Source organism: Siphateles boraxobius, unplaced genomic scaffold, assembly GCF_051911475.1.
Source record: "Siphateles boraxobius isolate OS27281-9 unplaced genomic scaffold, OSU_SipBor_1 120, whole genome shotgun sequence".
NCBI lineage: Eukaryota > Metazoa > Chordata > Actinopteri > Cypriniformes > Leuciscidae > Siphateles > Siphateles boraxobius.
This window is the reverse complement of record NW_027508723.1, coordinates 2,483,249-2,502,386: the sequence shown is the minus strand read 5'-3', so window position 1 is coordinate 2,502,386 and position 19,138 is coordinate 2,483,249. Positions and strand designations below refer to the sequence as shown.

General features: G+C 42.8%; 1 protein-coding gene across 1 annotated transcript; it reads right to left on the bottom strand.

The window, feature by feature from the left end:
* Positions 1–8,755: 8,755 nt before the first annotated feature.
* LOC143731461 (alpha-2-macroglobulin-like) lies at positions 8,756–16,724 on the bottom strand. The gene is made up of 34 exons (XM_077222438.1): positions 16,591–16,724; positions 16,196–16,379; positions 15,972–16,128; positions 15,810–15,862; positions 15,660–15,680; positions 15,384–15,549; positions 15,225–15,309; positions 15,042–15,153; positions 14,838–14,958; positions 14,604–14,716; positions 14,358–14,528; positions 14,060–14,287; positions 13,742–13,978; positions 13,512–13,661; positions 13,145–13,270; positions 12,783–12,876; positions 12,349–12,475; positions 12,025–12,250; positions 11,815–11,938; positions 11,623–11,744; positions 11,498–11,549; positions 11,336–11,419; positions 11,073–11,249; positions 10,879–10,954; positions 10,627–10,783; positions 10,477–10,551; positions 10,230–10,392; positions 9,971–10,155; positions 9,679–9,900; positions 9,485–9,597; positions 9,290–9,371; positions 9,115–9,198; positions 8,916–9,021; positions 8,756–8,835 (listed from the first exon to the last, which is right to left on the bottom strand). Exons 1-34 carry the CDS (start codon positions 16,674–16,676, stop codon positions 8,777–8,779), a joined length of 4,338 nt encoding a protein of 1,445 aa, XP_077078553.1. The 5' UTR covers positions 16,677–16,724; the 3' UTR covers positions 8,756–8,776.
* Positions 16,725–19,138: the final 2,414 nt, after the last annotated feature.

Sequence of the window (19,138 nt, the reverse complement as noted above, 5' to 3'; positions counted from 1 at the left end):
GCACTGACCCGATCGTCCTCTCCCGTCAGTCAAGAGTTAGATCAGGATAAGTGGACACTGAGAGATGAATGGCGAAGTGAAAGATCCGATGGGCGAGTAGAAGAGGAAGTAGAGCTTACAGCCATGCTGCAGGTGATGAAACGCGAGAACGCTGACTTGCGGCTACAAACCAGCCAGCTTCCAGAGATTATTTCAGCATTACAGCAGATGCAACAACAGAATGCCATATTACATCACGAACTTCAAAGTCTTAAGGCAGAAAGGGGAGCCCCCTCCAGGCCAGTGACTTTACCAGTGCTATCTCCAGGTCCCTTTCCTCCTGTGGTGAGCCCTGAAACTCCACAACGGTTCCGTCCTACTCCAGCCCCACGGAAAACCCCCCCAACGCCGCCTACGGCCATTAGGGAGCTGTAGCCAGCTACAATAGATGAGCGCCTTGGATTAGCTAAGGATATCAGAAACATGGACATTTCCTCCTCAATACCTGATAGAGTACCACCACAAGTGCGTTACAGCGACCCACCTCAACCCAGGTACCCTCGTTCCTCCCAACACATTCCAGCTTATCAGTCAGAGTTCGAGACCACAGCATATAACAGTATGCCACCTCCGCATCCAGGCCACAGACAAGCGTTTTACCAGCCTTCATCAATGCAGGAGAAAATGTACTGAGGCCCTGCTCCAACCATTCCCTTCCTAACATCCCCTGATCCTAGGGAGTTCTCTCGACTGAGAATAGCATTGGAGAACATTTTGCCTGAGGATGCAACAGAGCGATTCAAATATCAGATCCTCACTGACCATCTTAAGTTGGAGGAAGCCCTACTTGTGGCAGACTCATACAGTAACTCAAACTTTCCTTTCACAAACACCATGAGAGCCCTCAATAAAATGTATGGCCAGCCACATCAGCTAGCCTTACAACGCATTGCAGAACTGATGGATGGACCAAACATTCGAAGTGGAGATGTGAAAACGTTTCGCATGTTCGGACTCCAAGTGCGTTCCCTGGTCAGTATGTTGGAACAGCTGGGTCAGAAAGGCAATGTCGAGTTGGAGTGTGGATCACATGTGTCCAGACTGATGAGCAAACTGCCACATGATCTCAGGTCCAGTTTCAAGAGGTACACTCATCCTCTTCATGTCACTATCCCCACATTATTGGACTTTGCGGACTGGCTTGAGTACGAGCTACAAGTTCAGGATGACCACACTGACTATATCAGTCAGTCTAGAGTTTCGACAGTGCCGAGGAGGGAGATGAGGAGAGACTCTAGACAGCCCCGCAAACCCACTACCATCCTCCTTGGTACAGAGAAACCAAAGGCCAGCCCAGCATCACCAGTTTATCCACCCAAACCAACTGCTGCTAAGAGAGAAGGGGTGAATGTTTACTGTCCATACTGCGACAACAACAGACATTTTCTGAGCGGCTGTGAGAACTTTAAGTTACTCAACAAAGAGCAGAAGGTGAATTGGATTAAAGGCCAAAATAGATGCTGGCGCTGTGGGCGTGGTCATCATGCTGCCAAATGCACACTGAAAGCCCTCTGTCCATCTTGTAACAGAAAGCACTTGCTGGCCTTACATGATGTAAATGACCAGAGCAGAGCCACAGAAGAATCGGTTCCAGCCAGTGCAGTCTTGTATGTGGATCGTCCAACCTGTGACAATAAAATTCTGCTGAAGGTGGCTAAAGTTCTGCTCCGAAACGGCAACAAATCCATGGAGGCATATGCAATCCTCGATGATGGGTCAGAGCGGACCATCATCCTACATGAAGCTGTGCAGAAGTTGAATCTGAAGGGTCAGCCAGAGGACTTAGTTCTCCGTACAGTCAGGCAAGATACACAGACCCTTCACGGGGCGGCTGTGACCTTTACTGTGTCTTCAGTAGCTAACCCTCGCAAGGCTTTCATGATACGGAGCGCATTCACAGCCAACAGCCTGGGTTTAGCAGAGCACACGCATCCCGTCAAGGTACTCCAGAAGAAGTACAAGCATCTTGCAGGCAAAGTGAAACCAGTGGTTCTCATCGGTTCTGACTGCCCTCACCTCATCACACCCATAGAACCAGTCAGACTGGGTCCACCTGGTGGCCCTGCTGCTGTGAGAACACGCCTAGGATGGACACTACAGGGACCAGCACAAGAACTAACCAGCAGACTTTCCCCACAGCAATGTCTTTTCACCAGCTTACGGCCCACTAACGACCTTTATGCGAATGTGGAGAAACTGTGGAAAATGGACATTCTTCCATATCGAAACGAGAAGGTACTGACAAGGTCTAGACAAGACAAAGAGTCCATCCAACAAAACCGTGAGAGTAAATGTTAACAGAATCCAGCGCTATGCGACCCCTCTTCTACGTGCCAAAGATATGCCATGTCTACATGCACCTAAAGAAGCTGTCCTGCCACAATTAAGGGGAATAGAGAATCGGCTGAACAAGAATCCTGATCAAGCGGCGGCCTACCAAGAGGAGATAGTCAGGTTACAGCAAGCTGGCTACATCACAAAACTCACTCCTGAGCAGGTGGACTGTTCCAAAGAGAGCTGGTACATTCCACATCATTTGGTGGAGCATAATGGAAAGAAAAGGGTTGTCTTCAACTGTTCGTTTGCTTACCAAGGCCACAACCTGAACGAGTACTTGCTCCCTGGTCCACCACTTAGTCCTTCTCTTCTGTCAGTTCTTCTGCGATTCAGAGAACATTCCATCGCCATTAATAGTGACATTCGTGGGATGTTCCACCAGGTACGCCTTTTGCCTGAGGACAAACCACTACTGAGATTTATTTGGAGAAATCTTCAGAGAGACAAGGCACCAGACGTGTATGAATGGCAAGTACTTCCATTCGGAACAACGTGCAGTCCTTGCTGCGCAACATACGCGTTACAGAAGCACGTCCTGGATCACAGTGAGTCTGAAGACACACAGTTCTCAGTAGAGAAATCTTTCTATGTTGACAACTGCCTTCAGAGCTTCACCTCAAGTGAGACAGCGAAAGGTCTTGTAGACAGACTCCGCAGTCTCTTATCTTCCGGAGGCTTTGACCTAAGACAATGGGCGAGCAATGATCCATCAGTCATCGACCACCTGCCAGCTGATGCTCGATCTCAAAGCAGCATCCAGTGGCTCAGCGAAGGTCATCAAGATGCACAAGAGTCAACTCTTGGGTTACACTGGCATTGCTCATCAGACACTCTCTCCTATAAGCAGCGGCGGACAGACCACCCACTTCCAACTACGCGGAGCATATATCATATCCTCGCTAGCCAGTATGACCCGATAGGTTATATTGTGCCATTCACGACACGGGCCAAGGTGATCGTACAGAAGTTATGGGACAAGAAAAGAGAGTGGGACGATCCCCGTCTGCCTGAGAATCTGTTGAACTTGTGGAAAGCATGGGAGAGTGAGCTGGATGGTTTACAGCACGTTGTTTTGCCGAGGGCTTACTGCAGTAAAGAACTGGATCAGCCTACCAGCATGAGGCAGATCCACATTTTCTGTGACGCTTCAGAGCGAGCCTATGGGTCCGTGGCCTACTTACGAACTGAAAACCTGGAAGGTAGAGTGGAAGTAGCCTTTGTAACCGGTAGATCTCGGGTAGCCCCAAAAAAGCAGCAAACCATTCCACGGTTGGAGTTATGTGCAGCACTCGCAGGTGCACAACTCGCAAAAGTTCTGAAGACAGAGCTAACTTTGCCCATCCACAGCGTCACTCTGTGGTCTGACTCCACAACTGTCCTTACCTGGCTGCTGTCACACTCATGTCGTTTTAAAGTTTTCGTAGGCACCAGAGTGGCAGAAATCCAGGAACTCACGGAGTCTGATAACTGGAGATACGTGCCATCAAAAGAGAACCCCGCAGATGACATCACAAAGGGAAAACTGCTGTGTGACATAGGCCAGGAAAGCAGATGGAATAAGGGGCCAAAATTCCTCAGACAGACACTTGACCACTGGCCGGAGATGCCACCGTTTACGACCATTGATCAGGACAGTGAACTGAGAAAACCAATCTTCATTGGCCTATCAATCTCCACTCCACCTACTCCTGATCCACAGAAATACCATACTCTTCCAGAGTTACTAAAGGCTTACATCCAGCATGCCAACGGGGCGGCCACTGATAACCCAACAGCAGATGACTACAAAGAGGCAGAACTGGCAGTACTCCATCAGAGCCAAACTGATACATTTCCAGACGAACTGTCCTTCCTCAGAGCAGGTAAATCTTTGCCAAAAAATAGTCGCTTGTTGTGCTTAGCCCCGGAATTTGATGAGGACACCAAACTCATGCGCGTTGGCGGTCATCTCCGTCAGATCAGCCAGCTAGAGGAAGATACAATACATCCTATTGTCCTCGACTCGTCTCATCCAACTACCAAACTGGTAATCAAGGACTATGATGATCGGCTACATCACCCAGGACCAGATAGGGTGTTTGCTGAACTTCGGAGGAAATACTGGGTGATACGGGGACGGGCTGCAGTCAGAAACCATCAACGACAATGTGCAGAGTGTCAGAGATGGCGGGGACAACCACATCCACCAAAAATGGCGGACCTCCCAGCTGCCAGATTGAGGATCCATCAACCTGTCTTCTATTCAACAGGTGTGGACTGCTTTGGATCTTACACTATAAAAGTGGGACGCAGGAATGAGAAAAGATGGGGAATCATCTTCAAATGCATGACTTCCCGTGCAGTCCACATTGACATTCTCACCAGCATTGACACAGATTCCTTCTTGATGGCTTTACGACGATTCATCTCCAGGCGTGGTAAACCATTTGAGCTCCTGTCCGACCAAGGCACCAACTTTAAAGGAGGAGAAAGGGAACTGAAAGAATCATTCATCGCCCTTCACCCTGAGCTTCAAGCCCAACTCGCCAGCCAACAAATAAGATTCATCTTTAATCCACCCAGTTCACCCCATTTCGGTGGATGTTGGGAGAGAGAAATTCGTTCTTTAAAGGCTGCACTTCACGTCACCATTGGCAGCCAGACAGTCACAGAAGAAGTGCTGAGAACTGTCTTCATAGAAATAGAAGGAATCCTCAACTCCAAACCCATTGGCTACACTTCTTCGGACATCGCGGATCCAGATCCAGTTACTCCAAACATCTTGTTGATGGGGCGGCGAGATGCCTCATTACCGCAAGTGGTATACCAAAACTCTGAACTCCTGAGCCGTAAGAGATGGAGACATAGCCAGCTCTTGGCTGACCACTTTTGGAGGCACTTTATTCAGCACTACCTACCCAACCTCCAAATCAGACAGAAATGGAGGACTGAAGAAGCTGACCTGCAAGTCAGTGACACAGTCATGATCGTGGACCAACAACTGCCCCGCGCTCTTTGGCCCGTAGGGATAATTGTTCAGGTCTTTCCTGGGTTGGACAAGAGAGTCAGATCTGCGGAAATACAGGTTAACGGCAAAACTTACACCCAACCTGTAGCCAAAATTATTTGTCTCCCCTCTCTTCCCGACTAGCTTTATATTTAATGTAGCAAAGTCACTTAAAGTTGGCAAATTCACACTGTGAATTTGGGGGTGGCTGTAGAAAGTGCTCCCCTTTGTCACATGGACTCTCCCAGTCACCCCTGTCATTCAGCGAGAAATGGACTGTTCCAAACTTTCCACCGGAGTTCGCGAAGTGAAGGGGAAGAGAGTAGACGGATAATAAAGGGAAAAGGAGATAGGCTGAATACTGTATATAGTTTGTAGAGTGAAATATAGTGCATTAGCCCAAATCGAAGGAGATTTATCGATTGTGCGTGTGCGTGCATCACACTGTAAGTAATCACATAATTGTTGAACGTTCTCAGCGCATGCTAATCCGCCTGTAGCTGTGTTTACATTTAAGGTTGTTTACTTAATCATATTCTACTACTGTGACATTACTGCCATTCCATTTATATTGATGTCATTCGTATAGTAGTTAAATTTATTCCTTATAATCACCAATGCACAGTTGTATCTCAGGTCTCGCGCATGCGCTCAGTTGTTTACATCTCGGTTCGACCGCACATGTAGCAGTAGCCATGCTCGCATGCACAGCTCGTGCACAGCGTTAGCGCACACACATCCAGTCCCACTTTTCAAGTATATCATCATAGAGATTGTATTGTGTTATATTTCACCGCTATTCGTCAGTATTTTACCAAATAAGTAATTTATATTGTTTGTATTTTATATATGTTTATATCTGTATTTTGTATTCACAGAACCACACATCTATGCACATTTAATAAACCTACGATTTGGAATATAACCTGAGTGAGACATCATTGTTCTGACCGGACAAACTGCAGCCTTCAGCCAAACCTGAACTAGCAATTAGAGTGAATACTCACAAGATTTTTCAATATTTATAATTATAGAATCAACTTATAAAATACTAAATGTTAATTTTGGGTTCCTTTTTGAATGTATTGGGAAAGTAGTATGCTGTGTAAATAAAGTTAACTATTGTTCTTGTTGCAAAAGGGAAAAGTATATTTTTATTTTGAAAATAACCGGATGTTTTATTGTGTTTCTGTGCTCGACTTCGTACTAATCGTACTAATTCGTACAAATGAGGTCGTATGAATTCGTACGAATTAGCCACCTCGTAAAATTCGTACGATTTGCCGTGAGATCGGGCTGGCAAAACACTTTACAATCTCACACATCCGAGTTCATATATTAGTGTATATTGGTTTACACAGTACTTGTATTTTTGTGTGGTTTTGATACTGCTCTCTCAATAATATAGCCCAGAAGCGACAACTTGATCTTTGGTAAACTAGAGCAGCTTCAATTATCTGTATTAATTCAGAGTTGTTCACATTCACCGATTCCAAAAAAACCTTCAGGCTGTGATCTCTCACATAAAAGACACTTGAGTCTGTCCTTTTCTAATTCGCTTCATTATTTTCACGAACTGCAGAATAAGTAGCCGCCCATCTGACATAACAGTGTTCCCGGAAACACAAGCATCAGGTCATCTAAGCATCTGGTAAATAATAGTATCAAAGGTGTATTTGATATGCAGTGAAAAATAAATGAAATATTTAAGGTTTACAGGAAAAAATAGGAGATTGGCCTACTATTTAAAAAAAAATGTGAAACAGTATCATTACAGTAGTATGCTACATTGTCAGTCATGTTAATTATATATATATATAAATAATGTTGCATGTTTATTTCAATGTCCAGGTATCATAAAAAAAGAAAAAAAATGCATTTCTAATCATTTTATTTCCTGATTATATTCTGCACATTTTCCAACTTTTTTTTTTAATATTGGGTAGTGAAAACAAAAGTATATGAATCAAATTAGTCTGCTTAAATCATTTAGCAAAGCTATGTCCATCAGTTAACTAATAATGCCCGTTAAAATGTATTGTAGCTCCTTTAATATATTTGATCTGTAATTTAATAGCAGAGCGAATATTTAGAGCTGCTCCAGCAGGGCTTGGGAACGGTTGTGCTCGTAGCTCATCTCTAGATACATAATTTTCAGGTACAGAAATCAAATAAAGTAATCAAATGTAAAATAACACTGATAAGGATAAATCTTTAGGTAATTTATACAGTGAAGACTATGCAAAGTCATTCAATCAAGAGCAGTGGATGATTGTCTTTTGTTAGATGGACATTAAAGACAAAGTCAGGTTTATTAGGCTGCTGTCACTTTAAGAGCTGTATGTATCCAACATGCTGTTAAATATATATTTTAGTCATAAATAAAATGTGCTTACAAAGGATATATTATTCAGTTTTGTCCATTTATTGTTTTCTGGTTTGTTGTAGTAAAACTGGCTGCAAGAAGTTTTGAAATCTGCAAGTTATTAATAAACTCCCCTGCAAGAGAAGCACATCAGTTTTAAATTAAAACCCATGAATTTCAACCTTTTTACACGCAAGTCTACAAATAAATGAAGTGCAACAGCAGTTGATCTCAAAAAGATTTAGGGGCTGTACACCTGGCCACTTCATGCGTTCTCAGATCGGATAGCCATCTTATTTATCAAAATGATTCTAGTTACACCTGGTCACAATGTTTTCGCAAAACTGATATAAAATCCAATCTTCAATTCCCCACGCTATATGATTTAATGGAGTTCACGTCACCAAAAGCAACATATGAGCTGCATGTTATTGATAATCAGCTAAAATCAAAGACCGCAATAAGAGAGCGGCAACAACACTGGTAAGATTGCATTTCTTTACTTTAAAATGATGATTGTGTTGTAAGTGTCTGCGACTTAATTTCACTTTGATTTGCGATAGTTTGCTCGCTGGCTTGAATAGATCATATCTGGCTATAACATTACTTGGCCTATAACACGCTCACGTTTATTTTTAGCATTTTTGGGAGGAGTAAAATTTACATGTGGTTTCAACAACCAGATGCCTTTACACTTCTCCAGTTTCATCTAGAATGCGGCCCAGACCTCCTCCTGAAGTGGTTTGAGCGATCGGATTCAAATCGGAGGGCATTTACACCTGGTCTTTTCACGATCAAATAGCCATCCGATCACAGAAAACGCATGAAATGGCCAGGTGTAAACAGCCCCATAGTTGCAGTCTAGAGTCTTTCAACAACTCCAAAAAGTGAATAACAGCCACTACCTGAGTGAACTACATTTCAGTCATGTAGGGATTTGAGGTCACTGGACAAATCTAAACTTATGAACACTGCAACTTCCCGCTTCAAACCACCGTCAGATGAAAAACAACAGACAAAAGGACTAATTGTATAAAAGCAGTTTTAATTTAAGTTGTTTGACGGCAGCATGGACAGGGGGACGTGTAGGTTGTCTCAAACGAATCACCTGAAAGAGGAAAAGAAAGTGAGCTGCATCATGTACAGTGAATTAAGCCAGAGCAAAGCTTGATTAGGATGAAGGCGCACTTGTTTGGTAGTAGTCATAAATGTTGATGACTGCTGGCTTGAGATTTTGCACACCAAGAACCCGTTTCAGTTGCAGTGCGTAACTCATGGGTACACCTTTGGTAACCTGGGAGACAAAGGATGAACAGCAGCACATACACCGCACTCAATATGGCAGCTAGTGAATGTCGCTGGGAATATCCCCAATGTGGTGTCTCACCCCTTTCAGATACACTAGGACACGATCATCTCCAGCATCAACACGCTCCACTAGCGGAGCGAACGATTGGGGTGGAGAACCAAGCTGAGAGGAAAAGACCATTGTTTACATGCAGTTACATCTGAAGGAGCCTTAAGCATCTTGGGACTTTCAAAGTCAGCTTAAACATACGAACCAGTGATGTATCTGCCGTGAAGCCTGACAGGAGCTTAATGTCCACAAGAACCATGTTAGTGCTTGCTTTTACACCATTGTAACTGAATGAGGGTGATTGGGGAATAAACAGGTTGTGTCAACATGATCAAGAACATCGCTTTCTTGTTTTAAGTCATGAAAAAGAGCTAGTTTCAGGACACAAAACTATTCTTACGTCACAGTGAAGTTCAACATGAGAAATGGTTGGCAGTCTCCAGTCACCTTCGCTTCAACGCTCAGAGTCTTGGTGTCTTTAACCGGTGTTGGGATGTTGTAGAAACATGCAACCTACAATACATGCACAGAGCAAACAAGGCAAAATAAGATGTGGATGTGCACAACAGAAACAGAGGGGGTGGAGATACAGACCTGCACAGAAACACAAGAGGTTCCGGTCGCTTTAACACTATATTTGCCTGGAACTTTCTTCAGTGACTTCTCCTGATACAGCAACCTGTTGTCCCGATTCACGTCGAAGCTATAAGAGTCTCCTCCTACTATGGAGGACTGTACAGTAACAGTGCTGGAGCCATCCAAGCTGAAGACTTTACCAGCGTAAACAGACAGGGCATGAAGAGCCACCACCGTGTCCTAAAAACAAGCAACAGATTTAAAAACCTCCTCATAAATGATTGAGCTCATGTTTGGTAGTCAGAGGCACCTGGGTGGAGGAAAAGCCTCCATAGGGATTCTGCTGGGTCACCAACCAGTTGACAATGCGGTTAGCATAGCTTAGATCAGCTGTCGTGAGTGGCTGAACGGCAAGAACTGCTAGCAGCACATAAGAGCTGATCTCCACCGCCAGAGTACTACCAGATGTGGTTTGAGACCAGTGGACCTTAGTTGCTTTGGATGAGATGGAGGGAAAAGTTAATGCCAAAGAACATGAACCTCTCAAACAAGAGGCTGGTAAATTTCACCTTCACTAATGTCAAGGTCTTTCAAGGTTTTTAGAAGCTGTGATCGAGTGGTGGTCTCTCCGGCCAGACTGAAGGTGTAGGCCAGCAGAGCAGTGGCGTAAGTGTTTCCCAGGTTCTCAATGACAGGCCTCAAGCATGATAGAGCATTGGTAATAACAGGATCCTTAAAGAAAAACAGATATCATACAACAGGCGAACAAGAATGTCATCTGCAAGAAGCTCATACAACTACTAGAGAGTTTTTTACTGTGACTGGGACGCCTAGTTCAAGCAGCGATGCAACAATGTAGGCAGTCATGGTCACGTTATCACCAACTCCACCCTAAAACACACCATCATACGTATTAAAAACAGTCTTGGACAGTCTATGGGTTAAGGTCTATTTGATCAAATGTACCTTCATTTCATTGTGGTACAAAGTTCCCTGTTGTATGAAACACCCTTTTGAACCCTGCTGGCTTATTAGCCAGTTCTTTGCTTTCTGAAGGACATCCGGATCGATGAAGACAAATCTCTTCGCTAGACCAAAAGACCTCATGACAAAGGCAGTCAACCTAGCCATGCAGGAAGTTTCATTAAAAACAACTGAACTTACAAACCGCTGGTGACAATGGCTACACAAGGCTAGAATAGTGGTAGTGAAACTCACCATGTATTAGATGCATCATAACCAAATGTGCTGTATGATCCGTCACTGCGCCTGTAGTTTAGTTGTCCTTGGTATCCTGTTCAAGTCAAAAACCACATATCGGAGGGGGGCTTATTAGGAATTATAGACCATTTCAATGGGAAGCAGTAGGATTTAGACTCCTACATATTTAAAGGGGATTCGGACATCTTTACCTCTCTGAAGGTAGCTGGTGGCGGTCGCTCGGATGGCTGCGGTGAGTTGCCCTGTGACTTCAAGGTACAGCAGGATGTAAATATTGGGAGCAAGAATAATCATATTCTGTTCTCCACAACCAGATGGCATCTGTATTAACCCATCCAGATTCTTCAGTGCACGACCCATTATGTCCCCTATGAGAGGTCAAGCATAAAAGCCACATCAGAAACAAAGTTATACTGCCAAACAATCACATCTGTCTGTCAACGAAACGCTTTACCGAGGACTGAAACTGAGCATCTGTCGGATCCCTGAACCACATTTTTTGGAAATATTAGAGTCACGTCTTCAGAAAGAGCTTTTCCTAGGGACCGAACAGAAAGGATCAGCATTGAGTGTTAGGCTGTAGACGGAGAATGTGTTGGGTATCAGTACAACAAACCTTTTGGACACAGTAACCAACTCTGGGTGCTTGTCCTTTCAACTCCTTCAGGCTATAAAGGCAAACACATCAGTAAAGCAGCTTGAGCTCCATGATCAAACTCCAGAAAGCTGGTCAAGACTTACCAGGACAATTAGACTTCGAGTGACTACATCAATCCGTCCTCTCGTCGGCACGGTCACAACCTCAGTGCCACATCGAGTCCGGGATGGTTCAGCTGAGGCATTGACAGTCACATTGACAGCTCCTGCAGTGACAGACAGAGTGAGAAACACCACTTACACTCCCAATTTGGAAGCAGACAGTCCAAAACTGACCGAGAACAGCAGCGGAGAAAACCCATTTGAAGGTCTTTCTCTCATTGGCACATAGACAGGATGAATATGAATCAGTATACGGTTTAAGAGTGAAGGCCGTGGATGAAGCTGGAGTTACTTTAACCTGCCAAAAAAACAGTGAACATGGATCAAAGACACAGAAGCTACTCTATATAGATCCATTATAAATAAAAATAAACCATGGCAGACCATGATGCACTTGGACAGGTAGTTGAAGACTGTAGCCTTCAGATCAAAAGACTCCCCACGGACAACAGAGTACGGCAAGGAGAGCTCCAGGAAGAAGGGCTGGAAGACCGTCAGCAGAGTAGGAGGAGCCAGACCGAAACCTTTGGAGGATAGGCAGAATGCCTCAGTCTCCCATGTGGTGATGGTGTCAGGTACCTTAAGAGGAACCTGTGTGGATCCAGTGGCTCTGAAGAAAAAAAAGTCACCAGAAAAAGTAGTGAGGGGGCAGGAGAATTAAAAACTGTGGGCAAGTAGCTTTAGATGGAACAAATGAGTTTTACGAACCCCACTTGAGCAAGCTGCCAGAACCAGGTTTCTGGAAAGTAAGTCCTGACAGTCACGTCAAAAGAGGAAGTGTCGCCTCCAGCACTTTGTGCTACTGGAGAAGCCAATGCCTTGGCTAAAAAGTTCCCTGAAAGAGACAAGCAATTTTACACCCAGATCCTCCAAACGGTCCTAGTGTCCGCAGAATACACAGGGTTCAAACCTTCAAATGTATGCATGGTTTGGCCAGTTGTAGCCTCAAACATTTTTATTGTCTTTACATGGTATATATTGACTTTTGTTACTGAATGGGATCTTTACTCTCGTGTTGTAATGGTACATTAAAGTTCATCCAATGGCTTGCAGTTCAGGTCAAAGATTGCTTAAGTTCATAGTTGGTAGCTTATCAAGTTGTGTAGCAGTTTCTAGAGCAAGAATCAAACTAACGGACATACCGCCATGGAAGTTGCGATAAAAACTCAGGCCTTTGTACTTCAGACACTGAGGTACTCTGATAGGCAAATTAGTGGTGACCTTCATCCCCATACTCTGTCAGAAGACAAAAACACTTGAAAAAGTAGCATTTAGAGCAGAGGTCTTCAATCCTGCTCCTGGGCCCTCTGTCCTGCAGAGTTTAGTTCCAATCCTAATCAAACACACCTGAATCAGCTCATCAAGATGACTTGAATATACAAAGGCAGGTGTGCTAAAGCAGGTTGGAACTAAACTCTGCAGGACAGTGGCCCTCCAGGAGCAGGATTGAAGACCTCTGATTTAGAGTAACACAAAAGTAACAGAATGAGTAACCCTTTTCTACCTTGAATGTTTCATAAGTTTGGTCTGCAGAAACATCTCGACGGGCTCGAAAACGCAGACATTCCTGTTCATCCTCAACTTCATATGGATAATTTGGTAATGATCGCACTGGGAGTAAGTTGAACACCTGACAACAGAGAAAAGTGCTCCTTGAAGGTGTGTGTGTCCACTACTAGAAGACTAAAGTCACAGTGTGTTGTGTTGATTTAACTGGACTACTTCATTAAAAACCAAGTAGTCCAGTCATGTCAGGGCTTTCCGTACTGGAGTTAAATGCAGAAAACTTACGTGGCATTCTAATCAGATGTGCCACACTAATATATAGATTAAAAGCCAAAACAAGAAATCCAATTGAGGCACACAGATACCCTTTCAGCACTCAGACGTCTTCCTGGCTCCATGATCCGGACGCTCTGATCTACAGCACTGAGGCCACACAGAGATCCTTCTTGAGCAGAAACAGTCAGAACGTTTCCCTCAGCAGGAACAGCCGTAGCTGGAGAGAACTGCAGAGACACCTGGAACATGGACCAACACACTGTAGGACACGCCACCATTCCCCAATTGAAACAAATTGCCATTGCACATCATACAGTACCTGGTTCTGGAAACACATGTCCGTGTCAAACGACACACTAGCAGCAACTACATTCTCACTGGGAAGAACGCTGTAGACCAGAATCTGCACTGCTGGAGCCATATCGACGCTGACAGACAGCTGGAACGTCACGGAGCCGCTTGTGACCGCATCACAAGCCTTTGTTTTGACTGCATTACAAGCCTTTGCTTTGACTGTCTGAAATCCATGGAGGACGATCACTCCTCTGGATAAGACCTGACAGAAGACATAGGTGCATAAGTTGCTGAACATGCAGATCGGCAAACTTTAAAAGCCAAAAGACTAATGTCCACTCACCATATAGATTATGTCAGCACTGTAGCTACCAGCCTCTCCAACAAAAGAATACTCCACGGTCACTGGAAACGAAGCACCACATTTGAGCGGCTGTTTGAGCTTCACTATAGTCAGTTTACTAAACGATGGGTTGTCGGGAGAAACGGGTTGGAGAAGCTGAATAACCCTCATATCTGTAGTGAAGTATGGCGATTTATAACCATAAAAAACCTCTGGAGTCACACTTGCCTGGGGAACAATGAATTGCAATGAATTTCATGCAAGAGAAAGGCTTCATTTCACAAAATACAAATCGTACCACCAGATTCAGATCAGCCTTAGGAAGATTAGCAGTGTTGAGGGAGAACGCAGCCAGTCCATTCTTGTTTGTGGTTAGATTCAGTAGCAGTTTGTTGGGCCAGCTGTTACCATCCAGGAGATACACAGCTTTGTTTGCAATTGGAGTCTTATCGAAACGAGTCACGGATATCTGTTGGGAATGATCAAGGTTAGGAGAGGGAACCAATGTGAAGGCTTCTGTGATCAGGGATGATGTTTTGCTTGCCTTTCCATTAATCATTGATCCAGGTTCAAAATAAGGAACCACGAGGTCCACAAACGTGACATTGCCGACTTCAAACGTAATGGACACCATTGCAGATTTTGACAACATTACATCTGGGGGGGGGCATGAGAGAAAAACCAAACAAAAACAGTGAAGAAATCTCGAGTATGTGCCTTAAAGTGGATGTCTTGTTAAGATGATAAAGTATGTGGTTCAGATCAGCCAATAGCGCACCTGTTCCCTCCTCAGTAACATTCACATTTACTAGAAATGTGTCTTGCATATAGTCTTCAAATTTGGTGTTGAAAAACACTGATGTATCGACAGTAAGAGAGGCACAGCCCATGGCATTCATCTGGTAGCAGGACAAAGATAGTCACATTTAAGTAAAGCACAAGCCGAAGAAAAACCCTCAGCGGTAAGGCTGGAGTCTCATACCTTTGCTGTTTTATTCAGGCACTGTTTGGTCAAATTATGACTAATGTATGGAAATGGATCACGGCACACTTCCACCAAGGCTTGACCAGGGACAGGTTGCCCATATGTATATCTGGGAAACATCACAAAGAACAAGATAAAGAACTGACCAACCACAAAACAAGAAAATAAAGCATCACTTACTTGGCACAAGCCTCAACTTTCAGTCCCATATCTGCAACGCTGTATGTCTTTGGTGTGTTTATGGTCACGTCAAACTTGGGCAAAACTACACCAGAAACAAAGCACTTCAGGTTAAGACTTCAGATCTGTCATTGAACTGCTGCACTCACAACAACTTACCGTATTTTTTCACCTCAAAAACTTGGGAGATTTCTCGGTCGGCAATAAAAGCCTTTAGTGTGTACATCCCTATCTGAGCCTCTGGGTTTAACTCGTGAGAAAGCTGCAATATCCACCCCGTTGAGGAAACATTTGTCCACTGACCAATCCGGTTATTATCTTTGTCCTATTAAAACAAATTAACTACTCAGAAAACTGCAAACAAAGCAAAAAAAAAAAAAGTGCAAAAAGCTGCACTGGCTCCATTTAAAGAGTTGCACCGGAGCGAATTCTCACCTCCACCACGACCAGATTGTACTGCAAGACAAAAACAGGAATAATAAACATTTAAAAGCAGTCATTAAAGTTGAAATTTCTGCATCTTAAAAAGAACCTGCATTTTATCTATAATCAGATCACTCAATAGGGTGAAACATCTGGTCTTACCATTTGATCAAAAGGCACAAATTTGGGATCCATGGTGACAACTCTGAAATTAACTGCAGACACCAATAAACTCACATTTTTGCATGATACATTTGAAGATGATCAGAACTTTTAGCGTAATGGACTTTCTACACTTTCAACCAAGGGTCATTCACAGCTCACCTGTTTGTCCTGGATTGTAAATAGGCTTGTCTGTTTGGATGAAGGTCAAAGATAGGTAACGTCTGAACATGATTTTGCTCTCTTCTGTCGCTCTGAAGACCTTCCCTTGAACTTCCACCTTCAGTTTCTGCACCGATTCTCCATCTACCCGAGGAGCCTGTAGAAAACTTCAGTTAACTTACAACAAACCAGTCAAAAAGAGCCACATGTGTCTAATGACAAACCTGGAAACCAAAGCAACGGTGAAACGGCGTTGAAGAAACATGCTTCACAAGTGGAGTCATCTTGTTTTTCACATCAAGCAGAGAAACTGTCATCGTGAGGCTCTCTTGGGGTTTCAGAAGAGTTACACATAATTTGGAGTCAGATCCAGACTCAATCACAGCAGGGTAAGTCACCATGAACAACCTGTGGAAAAATACAAAGGTTTAGTTTCAAAAACCACAGGACATCATCCATTTGATCAATAGATGGCAACAAACCGTGTTAAAGGAAAGCTTTACTGGTTCACAAAGCTTATTTTGACCATCTATAAAGTTTAGTAAACAACTCCAAAATAAGAACAGATAACAGAATGCTTCTGTTCACTTCAAAGCATACAGTATTTAATGGTACTTACGGCCCTGGTACTTTATATCCATCAACAGCAAAGAGAAAAAGGGCTAAAATGAGCCCTTTCCAAACACAAATCTCCCTCACAGCCATGAGGAAAAATCACCTAAGACTAACCCTAAATCAAGCCTCTCTTTCAGAAACCTAGATGTAGGCTTACACTGTTTACTGCAGCGTCTCTGCACTGACTACAGCGATATATCTCTTAATATTTCGGGAACGCATTCATCTCGTTGATTTAATTAATTAACACCCACCTGGCTGTAATTAGTTTTATCCTTTGATTAGGAGTTCCAACTGGTATTGATTCAAAACACGACACATAATAGGCTACTAGCCTAGAGGTTAGCGGGAAACAACTAGTTAACAGACTTGTTTTAAATACTTCCACTCATGCCAGCATGACGAAACTAAGTGTAAGGGTCTTTCTCAAAAAAATAGCATATTGTGATAAAGTTCATTATTTTCCATAATGTAATGATAAAAATTAAACTTTCATATATTTTAGATTCATTGCACACCAACAGAGTGTTGGGTCTTGCGTCTCTCAACTTTCTCTTCACAATATCCCACAGATTCTCTATGGGGTTCAGGTCAGGAGAGTTGGCAGGCCAATTGAGCACAGTAATACCATGGTCAGTAAACCATTTACCAGTGGTTTTGGCACTGTGAGCAGGTGCCAGGTCGTGCTGAAAAATGAAATCTTCATCTCCATAAAGCTTTTCAGCAGATGGAAGCATGAAGTGCTCCAAAATCTCCTGATAGCTAGCTGCATTGACCCTGCCCTTGATAAAACACAGTGGACCAACACCAGCAGCTGACATGGCACCCCAGACCATCACTGACTGTGGGTACTTGACACTGGACTTCAGGCATTTTGGCATTTCCTTCTCCCCAGTCTTCCTCCAGACTCTGGCACCTTGATTTCCGAACGACAAGCAAAATTATGATGGCTTCTAATTTTTTGAGAAGGACCTGTATTTACTAGTTGCCATATCAACGCTATAGAAATATTCAACACTATAGAAATATTTGGAAGATATCACTGAACATTAAGGCTATTTAACCATAGCAAAAGTACATTTTACATGTGTTAATTTTAAACTTTTAAATTTAAAATTAGACAAGTCTGATATTATTTTATCTTATATCTGTTAATTAACAGTTGAGATAATGATGATCTAACAGCATAAGACACTTGTCAGATTTAAATACCAGTTGCGTAGATGGGGCATGTTGTCACACTGCGTTACAACTATTGCTATTCTACTCTGTACTTGTATGAATTCTATTGAGAAACCATGAGAAAAAGGTTAATAAACACTGAGAGTCAATGTTCAGGAATTATTAATTATTATGTTTTGAACTATGCTGTATATCTGTTTTGTGTATTGTCAAACTCAGAAATTAGTTTATTTTTAATAAAAAAAAATGGCATTATTTCATATGAAAAAGTTAATAATTGTATTTTATTGAGAAAATACTTTAGTTTGTCTTGTATAGATATATATTTTATCAGATAACATTTTAAGCTGTCATGTTACAATGTATGGGGCATGTTGTCACATTTCACTTCCATTCTTTCGGGTATATCAAGAAAAAGTATACACTGTATTAATTAAACAAAACCACATAATTGTACTAGACACGTGAAATTAATGCGGGAAAAATAAATACTCTAGTTTACACAAACTGAAAAGGTCAAAAAGCGTTAGGTTGTGCCCCGCTCTCCCCCATTCTCAAACAATGAATGCAAGTCCTTTATTTTTATCTTATTGAAGAATCTGTATTGCTCCGTCATCAAGTCTTTTCCATTGCCTGAGGATAAAGTGCTAAATCTACGTGTTCCCGATAACTAAAAGCGTTTTTCATAACTTTGAGAGAACCTTGCCAGAAGGTTAGCCACAGCTCTGAGAACGTTGTTAGTTGGGTAATAAAATCAAAACATAGAAAATAACAAACCAAACCATGCTTTCTGTGAACATGCTGCCAGAACAGACATTATATTTCATTAATGTACATCTTCAGTGTCTGTGGTTAATGTGAATGTGAGATGAGTTGAGAGAGGCCTGAATGCGAACATAATGACAGAAAGCTCTCACCCTAAAGCCATGTTCCCACAACCTAAATACTGACTAAACAAGAGACACCGAACCAGTAAAATCCTGCACAACCAGCATATAAGTGCTGTAAAAGCTTTTGTGTACAAAAAACAACAGCTATTGAGTGTCTAAGAAAAAAAGCCTAAATAGCAAACACACAATCTATTGAAATCTATGTACTCACGCTTTTTTTTTTAAATCTTCCAAAGTATAAAATATTGATCTTTCCCTAAAATTATTTTCATAACTGGGGGAAATTGTATTATACTGTAACTGACACTGTGACGAACAAGTACAAATTTTGATGACAGTTATGTGGAAATTTAAATCAAAGTGACAGCAAAAGTCATAATAAACCATGAAGGTGAATTAGAACAGGGTCAATATTGATTTTTATATTGACTTTAAACTCCAGCTATTTGGGTCAGCTGTCAATATTTCTCTGTATCTGTA

Excerpts from the sequence above, each read along its gene's own strand:
- LOC143731461 (XM_077222438.1), bottom strand. The coding sequence starts at position 16,676 with ATGGCTGTGAGGGAGATTTGTGTTTGGAAAGGGCTCATTTTAGCCCTT. Across the intron at positions 9,372-9,484 it reads ATGTTGAACTTCACTGTGAC|TTACAATGGTGTAAAAGCAA; the intron begins GTAAGAATAGTT and ends ACCCTCATTCAG. Across the intron at positions 9,022-9,114 it reads TCCTAGTGTATCTGAAAGGG|GTTACCAAAGGTGTACCCAT; the intron begins GTGAGACACCAC and ends TTTGTCTCCCAG.